The 15,120-nt window shown below is 42.0% G+C and overlaps 2 protein-coding genes across 8 annotated transcripts in view; one reads left to right on the top strand and one right to left on the bottom strand.

Annotated features, from left to right (window-relative positions):
• The window catches only part of LOC115134029 (basic helix-loop-helix ARNT-like protein 1), a 48,183-nt gene extending 45,690 nt beyond the window's left edge, over window positions 1–2,493 (bottom strand). For 2 of the 4 annotated variants that reach the window (XM_029667563.2, XM_029667566.2), the window contains exon 1: window positions 1,882–2,493. The gene's annotated coding sequence lies outside the window, so the exon portion shown is untranslated. The remainder of the gene's footprint in view (window positions 1–1,881) is intronic. The other 2 variants (XM_029667564.2, XM_029667565.2) reach the window with 2 other exon arrangements.
• Window positions 2,494–8,519: 6,026 nt separating this feature from the next.
• The window catches only part of si:ch211-266k8.4 (carabin), a 49,621-nt gene continuing 43,020 nt past the window's right edge, over window positions 8,520–15,120 (top strand). For 3 of the 4 annotated variants that reach the window (XM_029667560.1, XM_029667559.1, XM_029667561.2), the window contains exons 1-2: window positions 8,520–8,765; window positions 14,831–14,918. In XM_029667560.1, coding sequence (XP_029523420.1) covers window positions 8,635–8,765; window positions 14,831–14,918 — 219 coding nt within the window. In that variant the 5' untranslated portion in view covers window positions 8,520–8,634. Of the gene's footprint in view, window positions 8,766–13,590; window positions 13,642–14,830; window positions 14,919–15,120 lie in introns of all 4 variants that reach the window. The other variant, XM_065022406.1, reaches the window with a different exon arrangement.

Genomic DNA, 15,120 nt, shown 5'->3' with positions numbered 1-15,120 from the left:
TCAACAGTTTTTACCTCCAAGCCATTAGACTCCTGAACAGGTGATCAAATGGATACCCGGACTATTTGCATTGTGTGCCCCCCCCCAGCCCCTCTTTTCACTGCTGCGTATACATGTTCATCATATATGCCTAGTCACTTCAACCATATCTACATGTACAATCTACCTCAATCAGCCTGACTAACCGGTGTCTGCATGTAGCCTCGCTACTTTTATAGCCTTGCTACTCTATATAGCCTGTTTTTTTACTTCTTTACTTACCTATTGTTCACTGAACACCTTTTTTGCACTATTGGTTAGAGCCTGTAAGTAAGCATTTCACCGTAAGTTCTACCTGTTGTATTCGGCACGCGTGACAAATAAACTTTGATTTGAGAGAGGCTGGACTGAGGGCTTGTAGGCCTGTTGTAAGCCAGGTCCTCAACAGACATCACCGGCAACAACGTCGCCTATGGGCAAACCCACCGTCGCTAGACCAGACAAGACTGGCAAAAAGTACTCAATCTCAACGCTGTGTGTTACAGGGAAGACGACATCCTCCCTCATGTGGTACCCTTACTGCAGGCTCATCCTGACATGACCCTCCAGCATGACAATGCCATCAGCCACACTGCTCGTTCTGTGCGTGATTTCCTGCAAGACAGGAATGTCAGTGTTCTGCCATGGCCAGCGAAGAGCCCGGATCTCAATCCCATTGCGCACGTCTGGGACCTGTTGGATCGGTGGGTGAGGGCCAGGGCCATTCCCCCCAGTAATGTCCGGGAACTTGCAGGTGCCTTGGTGGAAGAGTAGGGTAATATCTCACAGCAAGAAAGGGCAAATCTGGTACAGTCCATGAGGAGGAGATGCACTGCAGTACTTAATGCAGCTGGTGGCCACACCAGATACTGACTGTTACTTTTGACCCTCCCTTTGTTCCGGAATACATTATTCAATTTATGTTTGTCACGTGTCTGTGGAACTTGTTCAGTTTATGTCTCAGTTGTCGAATCTTGGTATGTTCATGCAAATACTTACACATGTTAAGTTTGCTGAAAATAAACACATTTGACAGTGAGAGGACGTTTCTTTTTTGCTGAGTTTAGGTATGCACGTCAGCTTTGACATCGGTTTTGCACATCGGGTGTTAAACTAGACATCAGCCGATACCAAGGTTGCCATTTTTAGCTAATAATCGTCTGATTCCTATATGTTCACCGATATATCGTGCATCCCTACTGTTAAGCATTGAAAATGCACTTTTTGGTTGAATTAAACTATATTATTTTCTTCAGTAATCTAGTGGAGGAAAAGTTGTAAAAAATATAAAATAGTGAAAGTACAGATACCCCAAAAAACTATTTAAATAAAAATACTTTAAAGTACTACTGAAGTATTTTATACCACTGATTTGTGTCATTAGAAAATGTAGGCCTATAGCTTCAAAACTTGTTTTTTTTTTTAAAGTTACAAATAATGCTCTCTCAGCAGGTAGCTAACACCATTCCTTGAGCATTTAGTTAGTATGAATGATACAGATATAAAGTCGTTATAGAGGTCATGGAATGCAATCAGGTTCTATTTGCATGTGGGAATATTGCCCCTTTAGCTACTTTTATTATTATTGACTGGACCACCTCGTGTGTCACTTTCAGACAGCCAAGCTGGGTTTCCACTAGCTCACTCAAACTCTTGGGGGCATTCTGCCTTCTCATTACCGTTTTCAGCCATTGGCTTTGCCCACGATTGGCTCATGTGAACTACAATCCCGACGCTGTTTTAACGTCTAGAAATATCAATAATGATTGCTTGAGATATGACTTTCTAAACATATGGCCCTCATCTTTCATCAACAAGAAATAATCCTTCAAATATAAAAAAATATATAAAAAATACACTTACTGTTGCAGTTTTGCACAGATCCATACAGCTATGGTTGCAATGCCCACATGCAGGATTGCCCCGAATTGCAGGATTGCCCAGAATTGCAGGAACGCCCACATGGGGGAACGCTCACATGCAGGAACGCCACGAATTACGGGCTGCAGTTCCACACTATTATTAACGAGCCCAGCTAGATCCAACTAATGACGTATCCAACTATGATACCCCTGTCCAGCAAAAAAATAAAAACTATTAGGCTTGGATATTTCAGTCCACAGCTAAAATACACTTTCATCTAAGACACTTCTAACTACAGCGAAACGTTAAGTTCACATTGTCCTAACTTGGCTAGCCCTAAATTAATATGGTTATCTAAGGTAACGTTAGTTAGCTGACGTTAGCCAACTAGCACCGCGATATATAGCTAGCTATGCAACTAGCCATTAGTCATCACGACACATGCTGAAAATATTTTGTATCTACTTACATGAGATGAACTAGCTAGGACATCTCCATCTAATGGACCCCTCTGTCTAATGTTACGTGAACTGTGATATAAAACGGTAACGTTACTCTGTCTGTGACCTACTTTCTCCCTCCGTCATGACCAGTGCACCACTAACCTAGTTTTTCTAAACCAATTGCACAGGAGGACGACACTACGTCTTTTCTCTCACCAATCAGAAAACGATTGAGAACAGGAAAAGATAACGGACATACTGCCTTCCAATTACAGAGTGCTAATATTTTCCGAGGTGGGACCGGGCGGATGGCAATGGGCTGATTCGATTATGCTGAACCGCGGGGAACCGGGCGTTACGTCATCGGCGACAGTGGGTAGGGAGAAGCGGCCTGGTCATTTTTTCAACAAGGCAGCATGGTGCATCGTCCAGAAACAAACTTTTCCATAAAATACTGGTCTACGTCTCTTTTCCATAAAATAAATGTTAGAATTTTCTAACTGGTTTTCATTTGGGAATCAATCATAAATCTAAAAAGCAATCAATTTTGCATGTGAAAACACATAATCCTACTCAATACTTCACGTGCTCCTACGTCACTTTGTTCTCTGTGAAATGTGAATGGGGCACCTGTCTCACACGCGGGAGGTAGCCCGGTTCCAAAACGAATGAAATTAACTTTCACCCTTGCAAAACACGCCCGGGCGATATTAATCGAACCCCCCCCACTGGAACGTCTTCACTGGCCTGGGCTGATCCTCGATGGTCTGGAAGGGCTTCCTCCCCTGTATTCTCCTTCTTCCCATCTGCACATAACAGTTGAATCATATACCTGGTAGTAGACATCATTCACTTAAAGGGCATACTGCCACTTTTCAACCTCAAAGCATCTTAGCCCATCCAACTACCTTTTCCCTATACTGTATTTATTTATTTATCTTGGTCCTTTTCACCCCAGTATCTCCACTTGCACATTCATCTTCTGCCCATCAATCACTCCAGTGTTTAATTGGTATATTGTAATTACTTCGTCACCATGGCCTATTTATTGCCTTACCTCCCTTATCTTACCTAATTTGCACACACTCTATATAGACTTTTTCTACTGTATTGTTGACCTTATGTTTGTTTATTCCATGTGTAACTCTGTGTTGTTGTATGTGTCGAACTGCTTTGATTTATTCTTGGCCAGGTCGCAGTTGTAAATGAGAACTTGTTCTCAACTAGCCTACCTGGTTAAATAAAGGTTAAATAAATAAAAGTTTTGAGAATGACACAAATATGAATTTTCACAAAGTCTGCTGCCTTAGTTTGTATGATGTCTATTTGCATATACCCCAGAATGTTATGAAGAGTGATCAGATGAATTGCAATTAATTGCAAAGTCCCTCTTTGCCATGCAAATTAACTGAATCCCCAAAAAGCATTTCCACTGCATTTCAGCCATGCAACAAAAGGACCAGCTGACATCATGTCAGTGATTCTCTCGTAAACACAGGTGTGAGTGTTGACAAGCACAATGCTGGAGATCACTCTGTCATGCTGATTGAGTTCAAATAACAGACTGGAAGCTTCAAAAGGAGGGTGGTGCTTGGATTCATTGTTCTTCCTCTGTCAAGCATGGTTACCTGAAAGGAAACACGTGCCGTCATCATTGCTTTCCACAAAAAGGGCTTCACAGGCAAGGATATTGCTGCCAGTAAGATTGCACCTAAATCAACCATTTATCGGATCATCAAGAGCTTCAAGGAGAGCGGTTCAATTGTTGTGAAGAAGGCTTCAGGGCGCACAAGAAAGTCCAGCAAGCGCCAGGACCGTCTCCTAAAGTTGATTCAGCTGCGGGATCGGGGCACCACCAGTACAGAGCTTGCTCAGGAATGGCAGCATGCAGGTGTGAGTGCATCTAAATGCACAGTGAGGCGAAGACTTTTGGAGGATGGCCTGGTGTCCGGAAGGGCAGCAAAAAAGCTACTTCTCTCCAGGAAAAACATCAGGGACAGACTGATATTCCGCAAAAGGTACAGGGATTGGACTGCTGAGGATTTGGGTAAAGTCATTTTCTCTGATGAATCCTCCTTCCGATTGTTTGGGGCATCTGGAAAAAAGGCTTGTCCTGAGAAGACAAAGTGAGCATTACCATCAGTCCTTTGTCACGCCAACATTAAAGCATCCTGAGACCATTCATGTGGGGGTTGCTTCTCAGCCAATTGAGTGGGCTCACTCACAATTTGCCTAAGAACACAGCCATGAATAAAGAATGTTACCAACACTTCCTCCGAGAGCAACTTCTCCCAACCATCCAGGAACCGTTTGGTGACGAACAATACCTTTTCCAGCATGATGGAGCACCTTTCCATCAGGCAAACATGATAACTAAGTGACTCGGGGAACAAAACATTGATATTTTGGGTCCATGGCCAGGAAACTCCCCAGACTTTAATCTCATTGAGAACATGTGGTAAATTCTCAAGAGGCGGATGGACAAACAAAAACTCACAAATTCTGACGAACTCCATGCCTTGATTATGCAAGAATGGGCTGCCACCTGTCAGGATGTGGCCCAGAAGTTAATTGACAGCATGCCAGGGCGGATTGCAGAGGTCTTGAAAAAGAAGGGTCAACACTGCAATATTGACTCTTTGCATCAACTTCATGTAATTGTCAATAAAAGCTTTTGACACTTATGAAATGCTTATAATTATACTTTAGTATTCCATAGTAACATCTGACAAAAATGTCTAAAGACACTGAAGCAGCAAACTTTGTGGAAATTAATATTTGTGTCACTCTCAAAACTTTTGGCCACGACTGTACATATGTGAAAACGGTGCGTTTCCATGATTTGTGGTTCAAAAGATGAAAAAGAAAGGTCCTAAAAAAGGCTTGTCTTTGACAACACAGGGTACATTAAAGCTGCAATATGTCACTTTTTAATGACAGTTATAAATCTGTCATTATCATTGAAAGCAAATTTAATAAGTTGTAGATCTGTTCTATATGCGCTATTTCTATGCTTCCCATTCTTAAATGTTTTTTTTTTGTCTTTTACATTCAGTTTTGTACACCAGCTTCAAGCAACTGAAAATACAATATTATTTTTATTGAAAAGATAATTCACAGTGGTTTAGATGGTACAATATTCTCTACATTCTCTATGCTTGTTTTGTCACATAAACTGAAATTAGGCGAACAATTAGAATTTGAGCAACCAGGGTATGGCGGAGAGATTACTGCATAGTCCACCTTTAAAATTAAAAAAGAATGCCACATTCAAAACAATTGGGAACTCGTAACTCAGAACTTGGATCTGACTTCAGTGCGATCAAGACAAATGGGAACTAAAAAAAAACTAGGTCCAACTAGAAAAAATACCTTTAGACTGTCATCCATCTAGAGATTCCAATTCGTAAACCTGAACATCTTTCTAGAGCTCTGACTTGAAGATCACTGATGTCATGATTTGACCAAAAGTATGTGGACACCCCTTCAAGTGGATTCAGTTATTAGTTTGCCCAGTCAACTGTAAATGCTGTTATTGTGAAATGGAAACGTCTAGGAACAACAACCTAGACATACGGCTCAGCCGTGAAGTGGTAGGCCACACAAGCTCACAGAACGGGACCGCCGAGTGCTGAAGCACATAGCATGTAGAAATTGTATTCGGTTGCAACACTCACTATCAAGTTCCAAAGTGCTTCTGGAAGCTACGTCAGCGCAATAACTGTTCGTCAGGAGCTTCACGAAATAGGTTTCCAAGCCCAAGATTACCATGCATAATGCCAAGCAGTTTGCCGCCATTGGACTCTGGGGCAGTGGAACACGTACGTTTGGTGGAAGAGGGATAATGGTGTAGGGTTGTTTTTCATCGTTCGGGCTGGGCCTCTTAGTTCCAGTGAAAGAAAATCTAAATGCTACAGCATACAATGACATTCTAGACGATTCTGTGTTTCTAACTTTGTGGCAACAGTTTGGGGAAGGCCCTTTCCTGTTTCAGCATGACAATGCCCCCATGCACAAAGCAAGGTCCATACAGATATGGTTTGTTGAGTTCGGTGTGGAAGAACTTGACTGGCCTGCACAGAGCCTTGACCTCAACCCCATCGAACAACTTTGGGATGAATTGGAATGGCGACTGCGAGCCAGGTCTAATCGCCCAACAGCAGTGCTCGACCTCACTAACACTCATGGTTGAATGGAAGCAAGTCCCTGGAGCAATGTTCCAACATCTAGTGGAAAGTGTCTGTTGTAGCAGCAAAGGGGGGACTGACTCCACATTAATGCCCATGCTTTTGGGATGAGATGTTCGACTAGCAGGTGTCCACATAATTTTGTATTTGTACAAAAGTATGTGGACAAAAATATTGTATTGTGCTGGACATAATGAAAATGAGTTTGAAAGGTGGTGGAATTTCCCATTAATCTAGCCTGGGTTTCCCGATGAGTGCATCAAGAGAGGAGATGGAGAGAAATACACTTTTAACAATTGGGATGTAGTAAGGCTATAGCTAAATGGCTAGGTATTGGGCCACAACATGTGTTTGCGATCCGAGTTGCCCAGATGGACAGCCCTCTGAATTCGCTACACTTGTGTGAGAAATGAGCTGGCATCCCATTTACTGTAGATCTTAAAAGTGTGTTTACAGGGTCAAAGATGCATGGGTCTCATAACAGTAAAGAGACAGAACATGCCTCCCAAAATGGAGAGGGACTTTTTGGTGTTGTGGATGGTTGGCGAGTGAACTGTGTTCAAACCCAGCAAGTGTGACATGGGGAATTTGAATATGAATACAATGTAGCCTTATTATGCCAACTTTTTGTATTATTTTTTATTTAATTTTTATTTTACCTTTATTTAACCAGGCAAGTCAGTTAAGAAAAAAATCTTATTTTCAATGATGGCCTAGGAACAGTGGCAGAACAACAGGTTTTTAACCTTGTCAGCTCGGGGATTCAATCTTGCAACCTTTCCGTTACTAGTCCAACACTCTAACCACTAGGCTACCTGCCGCCCCATTATGAGGAGAGATCCAGAGTCAGAGCTAAAGTAATAAAAGCACAGAGAGGAAGCACAAGTCAGAGAACTACATCAGCAATGTAGCAATAATTTATTTCAAGTCTTGGTTTACAAATGCTAAAACAGATCTTCCATATTAAAAACCCATTAATATGTACAAGACAATAGTCCCATGTGTTAACTGATGAAGCAATTGATTTAACTCAGTCACAAACAAACAAAAACAATATTTTGCAACACTCATGGGAATAAGTGGCCAGGAACAAGGAGAGCAGGTTTCTGTGGACTATACTTATGGGGAATCCCAAACCACCCCCTCACCCCTACCAACTCATTCAGAGGACCCTCTGTTGTCAAGTGTGGCTGACGAAACGCTGACTTCCATCGAATGGCGAGGGGATCAATAAACCCATTAACTTCGGGACACACTCATGACTTGAATGATGCAATTCATGTTCCACATTTCAATAAAATATGCATTAAATTCAAATTAACAATTTCCTGCTGTCATTTTGTAATGTGTCAATTTCACGCTGTCATTTTTGTTTAATGTCAAGCCTCGTAATCAGACACAAACAACTGCAGTGTCATATAATTAGGCATGCCTCTCAATACTTTTGAACGAAATTGAGCAAACTCCAAACATATCACAATGCATTTTGTTGTTGGGATAGAACTTCACTTTGGAGCCTGCAGTCTTGCTCAAAATGGCTATTGGATGGTTTAATTAGCACCTATAGCCTTTAAAAAATAATAATACCACCGCTTTGAGCAGTGCATTACTACACACATGCCAGGAAGGTGGTGATTTGTGATTCCAACTCACATCACATCTTCCCTGAAGGATAGGAAAAGTCTGGCTTTTATACTGCTGGAAATTTTCCCAACCTAGATTATGATTCACAACACCTTGGACTGTCTAAAGCCATAAGGGGGCATTCAAGAACTCCAACTTTTACACAAGGGTCATTGCACCGCCACTGTTTGCTACAAGATACAAAGGCCCAATTTATTTGATAGTACAGATACAATGTTTTAATTCTAACAAATCATCAAAATTCATGAGATATTGGCCTAATTCGGAGAAAACATTGCTCAGTAGGCCACACATCAGAACGTTTGAAGCAGTTGTGGATCTTGAATACACCCCACTTTCATTTGTCAGTTGTGAATGACGTAAACCGAAATAACGGGCGCGGTGTTTGAACGTTGACAGTGTTCCAGAGAAATAAAGTAGCGAACCGCATAACATTTCATGCACAGTCCTTGAAACAGTTACAAAGTAACTAATTTAGAATGGGTAGAAGAAGAAGCAGCACATTCTCAATTAAAAGACGCGTTACTGAGGGTTTGGTGTTTGACGAATTCGGGTTTGCCCAGACTAAAAGAAAGGACCAAAAACTTCAACACCGATGTCACGATTACAGGTAGGCTTATTTACATTCAATTGCATTTCATTAATGGCAATCAAGGTTTAAGATTGGATGCAGGTTTATCAACAATGTTATTTAGCCTGTTTTTGTTGGACAGGGCTAGACTGGATGTAACCCTTGATCACGACCCTCCGTTCCATTACACATAGTCATTGTTCAAAGGCGTTTTCTGTAGGGAGAGTTTTCAGATCCCTGATGCTCGTTCTGAACATTGACATGCATCACTTGCAGTACGGTTTAGGAAATATAAGAACCTTATTTTTCAAATCAGCTAGAAATCATTAAAAAAAAAGTTTTTATATTGATACACACCTTGATAGGGTAAATCAAATCACATTTATTTATGAAGCCCTTTTCACATCAGCCGATGTCACAAAGTCCTATACAGAACCCAGCCTAAAACCACAAACAGCAACCAATGCAGAAGCATGTTGGCTCGGGAAAAACTCTTGAAAGGCAGGAACCTAGGAAGAAACCTTGAGAGGAACCAGGCTCTGAGGGGCGGCCAGTCCTCTTCTGGTTGTGCCGGGTTGAGATTATAACAGTACATGGCCAAGATGTTCATAGATGACCAGCAGGGTCTAATAATAATCATCATCATAATGATCACAGTGGTTGTAGAGGGTGCAACAGGTCAGCACCTCAGGAGTAAATGTCAGTTTGCATTTCATAGCCGAGCATTCAAAGTTCGAGACAGCAGGTGCGAGAGAGTCGAAAACAGCAGTTCCGGGACAAGGTAGCACGGCCGCTGAACAGGTCAGGGTTCCCTAGCCGCAGGCAAAACAGTTGAAACTGGAGCAGCAGCACGGCCAGGTGGACTGGGAAGGAGTCGTCAGGCCAGGTAGTCCTGAGGCAAGGTCCCAGGGCTCAGGTTTCTCCGAGAGGGGAGGAGGGAGAGAGAGGTACAGCGCATTAGAGGGAGCATACTTAAATGCACACAGGACCCCGGATAAGACAGGATAAATACTCCAGATATAACAGACTGACCCTAGCCCCCCAACCCAAACTATTGCAGCATAAATACTGGAGGTTGAGACAGGAGGGGTCTGGAGACACTGGCCTCGTCCGACTATAACCCTGGACAGGGCCAACCAGGCAGTATATAACCCCACCTACTTTGTCAAAGCACAGCCTCCACACCACTAGAGGGATATCAATAGATCAGCAACTTACTACCCTACAAGGCTGAGTATAGCCCACAAAGATCTCCCCCACGGTACGAACCCAAGGGGGTCGCTAACCCAGACAGGAAAATCACGTCAGTGACTCAACCCACTCAAGTGATGCACCCCTCCTAGGGACGGCATGGAAGAGCGCCAGTGACTCAGCCCCCGCAATAGGGTTAGAGGCAGAGAATCCCGATGGAGAGAGGGGAACCAGCCAGGCAGAGACAGCAAGGATGGTTCGTCGCTCCGGTGCCTTCCCGTTCACACTCACGCCCCTGGGCCAGACTACACTCAATCATAGGACCTACTGAAGAGATGAGTCTTCAATAAAGACTTAAAGGTCAAGACCGAGTCTGCGTCTCACATGGATAGGCAGACCATTCCATAAAAATTGAGCTCTCTAGGAGAAAGCCCTGCCCCCAGCTGTTTGCTTAGAAATTCTAGGGACAATTAGGAGGCCTGCATCTTGTGACCGTAGCGTACGTGTAGGTATGTACGACAGGACCAAATCAGAGAGATCGGTAGGAGCAAGCCCATATAATGCTTTGTAGGTAAACAGTAAAACCTTGAAATCAGCCCTAGCCTTAACAGGAAGCCAGTGTAGACGCTAGCACTGGAGTAATATAATCAAATCTTGATTAAAATTTTGATCAAGGTTCTGGTCAAGATTTTAGCAGCCATGTTTAGCACTAACTGAAGTTTATTTAGTGCTTTATCCGGGTAGCCAGAAAGTAGAGCATTGCAGTAGTCTAATAATCTAGATGTGACAAAAGCATGGATTAACTTTTCTGCATCATTTTTGGACAGAAATATTCAGATTTTTGCAATATTACGTAAATGGAAAAAAAGCTGTCCTTGAAATAGTCTTGATATGTTAACTAAAAGAGAGATCATGGTCCAGAGTAACGCCGAGGTCCTTCACAGTTTTATTTGAGACGACTGTACAACAATCAAGATTAATTGTCAGATCCAATAGAACAGTGGTTCCCAAACTTTTTATAGTCTTGTACCCCTTTAAACATTCAACCTCCAGCTGCGTACCCCCTCTAGCACCAGGGTCAGCGCACTCTCAATTTTTTTTGTTGCCATCATTGTAAGCCTGCAACACACACTATACGATACATTTATTAAACATAAGAATGAGTGTGAGTTTTTGTCACAACCCAACTCGTGGGAAGTGACAAAGAGCTCTTATAGGACCAGGTCACAAATAATAATGATCAATCATTTTGCTCTTTATTTAACCATACATATAAAACCTTATTCACAATTTTCAATTAACAAATAACTCACCACATGTTAATGAGAAGGGTGTGCTTGAAAGGATGCACATAACTCTGCAATGTTGGGTTGTACTGGAGAGAGTCTCAGTCTTAAATAATTTTCCACACAGTCTGTGCCTGTATTTAGTTTTCATGCTAGTGAGGGCCGAGAATCCACTGTCACATAGGTACATGGTGCAAAGGGCATCAGCGTCTTAACAGCGTGATTTGCCAAGGCAGGATACTCTGAGCGCAGCCCAATCCAGAAATCTGGCAGTAGCTTCTGATTTAAATGACATTTTCACAGAACCACTTGTTGCAATTTCAATGAGGCTCTCTTGTTCAGATATTGGTAAGTGGACTAGAGGCAGGGCATGAAAGGGATAACGAATCCAGTTGTTTGTGTCATCTGTGTCGAAAGTACCTGCGTAATTGCACACCCAACTCACTCATGTGCTTCGCTATATCACATTTGACATTGTCCGTAAGCTTGAGTTCATTTGCACACACACCAAGTCATACAATGATGGAAAGACTTGTGTGTTGTCCTTGTTAATGCAGACAGAGAAGAGCTCAGGGAAGAGCTTAATTATTACATTGAATATAGTTGTGGAGTGTCCCTGTAATCCTAGATTCAGGCAAGGAAAAAACATCACACAGATAGGCCAAGGCCAGTCGTGTGAGAAACCCGTCATCATGCAAGTGGTCAGACAAGTGAAAATTATGGTCAGTAAAGAAAACTTTAAGCTAGTCTCTCAATTAAAAAAACGTGTATTTACTTTGCCGCTTTAACTTCTGTATGTTGTAAAATTGTTACATGGTCGCTGCCCATGTCATTGCATAGTGCAGAAAATACAAGAGTTCAGGGGCCTTGCTTTAACAAAGTTACCAATTTTCACTGTAGTGTCCAAAACGTCTTTCAAGCTGTCAGGCATGTCCATAATTGCGCGGACCCTCCAATTTCACCGGAAGTTGTCAGCCCTTTAAGACACTGATGCCCTTTGCAACCACGCACAGTCGAAGTCGGAAGTTTACATACACCTTAGCCAAATACATTTAAACTCAGTTATTCACAATTCCTGACATTTAATCCTAGTAAAATATTCCCTGTCTTAGGTCAGGTAGGATCACCACTTCATTATAAGAATGTGAAACGTCAGAATAATATTAGAGAATTATTTATTTCATCTTTCATCACATTCCCAGTGGGTCAGAAGTTTACATTCACTCAATTAGTATTTGGTAGCATTGCCTTTAAATTGTTTAACTTGGGTCAAGCGTTTAGAGTAGCTTCCCACAATAAGTTGGGTGAATTTTGGCTCATTCCTCCTGACAGAGCTGGTGTAACTGAGTCAGGTTTGTAGGCCTCCTTGCTCGCACACACTTTTTCAGTTCTGCCCACAAATTTTCCATGGGATTGAGGTCAGGGCTTTGTGATGGCCACTCCAATACCTTGACATTGTTGTCCTTAAGCCATTTTGCCACAACATTGGAAGTATGCTTGGGGTCATTGTCCATTTAGAAGACCCATTTGCGACCAAGCTTTAACTTCCTGACTGATGTCTTGAGCTGTTGCTTCAAAATATCCACATAATTTTCATCCTCATGATGCTATCTATTTTGTGAAGTGCACCAGTCCCTCCTGCAGCAAAGCACCCCATAACATGATGCTACCACCCAGTGCTTCACAGTTGGGATGGCCTCCCCCTTTTCCCTCCAAATATAACAATGGTCATTATGGCCAAACAGTTCTATATTTGTTTCATCAGGCCAGAGGACATTTCTCCAAAATGTACGATCTTTGTCTCCATGTGCAGTTGCAAACCGTAGTCTGGCTTTTTTTATGGCAGTTTTGAAGCAGAGGCTTCTTCCTTGCTGAGCTGCCTTTCAGGTTATTCCTGAGCGGTATGACGGCTGCGTGGTCCCATGGTGTTTATACTTGCGTACTATTGTTTTTAGAGATGAACGCGGTACCTTCAGGCATTTGGAAATTGTTCCCAAGGATGAACCAGACTTGTGGAGGTCTACAATTTTTTTCTGAGGTCTTGGCTAATTTCTTTTGATTTTCCCATGGTGTCAAGCAAAGAGACACAGAGTTTGAAGGTAGGCCTTGAAATACATCCACAGGTTCACCGCCAATTGACTCAAATTATGTCAATTAGCCTATCAGAAGCTTCTAAAGCCATGACATAACTTAGTGTATGTAAACTTCTGACCCACTGGAATTGTGATACAGTGAAATAATCTGTCAGTGAACAATTGTTGGAAAAATTACTTGTGTCATGCACAAAGTAGATGTCCTAACCGATGTAAGATGGTTAAATAAAGAGCAAAATTGATTATTATTTGTGCCCTGGTCTCTAATAATTGTAGTGTGTGTGTTTGTGGCAGGCAATGATGGCAAAAAACAACATTTGAGAGTGCGCTGACCCTGTTGCTAGAGTGAGTATGCTGGAGGTTAAATGTTTGAAGGGGTACGGGAGTTTGGGAACCACTGATCTAGGGTATTACGCAAGGTTCAATTTAGTTCCTTAGTTAGTTGGTTAACCGTTTTTTGTACTCTGATGTCCTTGGGTAGGTGGAGGGAGTCTGGAAGGGCATCTAGGAATCTTTGGGTTGTCTGAGAATTTATAGCACAGCTTTTGATGATCCTTGGTTCGTGTCTAAACAGATTATTTGTTGCGATTGCAAACATCATAAAATGGTGGTCCAATAGTCCAGGATTATGAGGAAAAACATTAAGATCCACAATGTTTATTCCTCTGGACAAAACTAGGTCCAGAGTATGACTTGCAGTGAGGTAGCTCTGGAGACATGTTGGACAAAACCCAGAGTCGATGATGGCTCCAAAAGCCTTTTGGAGTGGGTCTGTGGACTTTTCCATGTGAATATTAAAGTTACCAAAAATTAGAATATTATCTTCCATGACTACAAGGTCCGATAGGAATTCAAGGAACTCTGTGAGGAATGCTGTATATGGCCCAAGAGGCCTGTAAGCAGTAGCTTTAAAAAGTGATTGAGTAGGCTGCATAGATTTTGTGACTAGAAGCTCAAAATACGAAAACAGTCATTTTATTTTTTTGTAAATTGAAATTTGCTATCGTAAATGTTAGCAACTCCTCCGCCTTTGCGGGATATCACATCAAATTTGTGATTAGTTCATTGACTATAACTGCCTTGGAAGTGAGGGATCTATCATTAAGTAGCCCTATTTTGAGATGAGCTATCACAATCTCTTTCAGCAATGACAGGAATGGAGGTCTTTATTCCAGTGAGATTGAGAGGTCCTGTATCAACAAACTCACTTCCTTGACAACTTCCTTCACAACAGCTCTGCGCTGCTGGCGCAAGAAGTATAAGTCCCTTCTACAGAGGTCACGTCAGAATGACTATGTAAAGCCTTTAGGTGTATTTTAATTTATGCTTAGAAAGATGCATTTTCGTGTCTTTTTATTAACGTTTCTAAAAGTTAAAACACAGCATCTGGATTGTAGTTTGGTCGAAGTTAATGGCTGAGAACTGTAGGGAGAAGGCAGACTCTGCCTAGAATATTCAATAGCTAGACTGGATTGGACATGCGCATTCAAAAAAGAGAATAATTGTTTCTTTGAACTGACTGTTTCTCCCCCAGTTACCCCCAACTCAACGCCCGTAGGGTGAAGGAATTGTGTGAGCTTCTTAGTTACTGGAATGGATCCAGTTTTATCTGCAGAAGCCAGGTATTTTGTCCTACTGAATGTATTATAGAACACCATTTGCAACATATTAAATTAATAGGCTATGTTTACATTAGACCTTCCTTAGGCAGTTGTTTGCCAAACAGCCTATGCATTATTGACTTGTTTTAAATGGTGCACCTTCAAGTGGTCACATGACACAGTGAAAGTTTATCTTACAACAGACCTGGAACATTTCAGTTAT

The sequence above is a fragment of the Oncorhynchus nerka genome, linkage group LG9a, assembly GCF_034236695.1.
Source record: "Oncorhynchus nerka isolate Pitt River linkage group LG9a, Oner_Uvic_2.0, whole genome shotgun sequence".
In the NCBI taxonomy this organism is placed as follows: domain Eukaryota; kingdom Metazoa; phylum Chordata; class Actinopteri; order Salmoniformes; family Salmonidae; genus Oncorhynchus; species Oncorhynchus nerka.
This window is presented reverse-complemented; position numbering and strand designations above follow the sequence as displayed.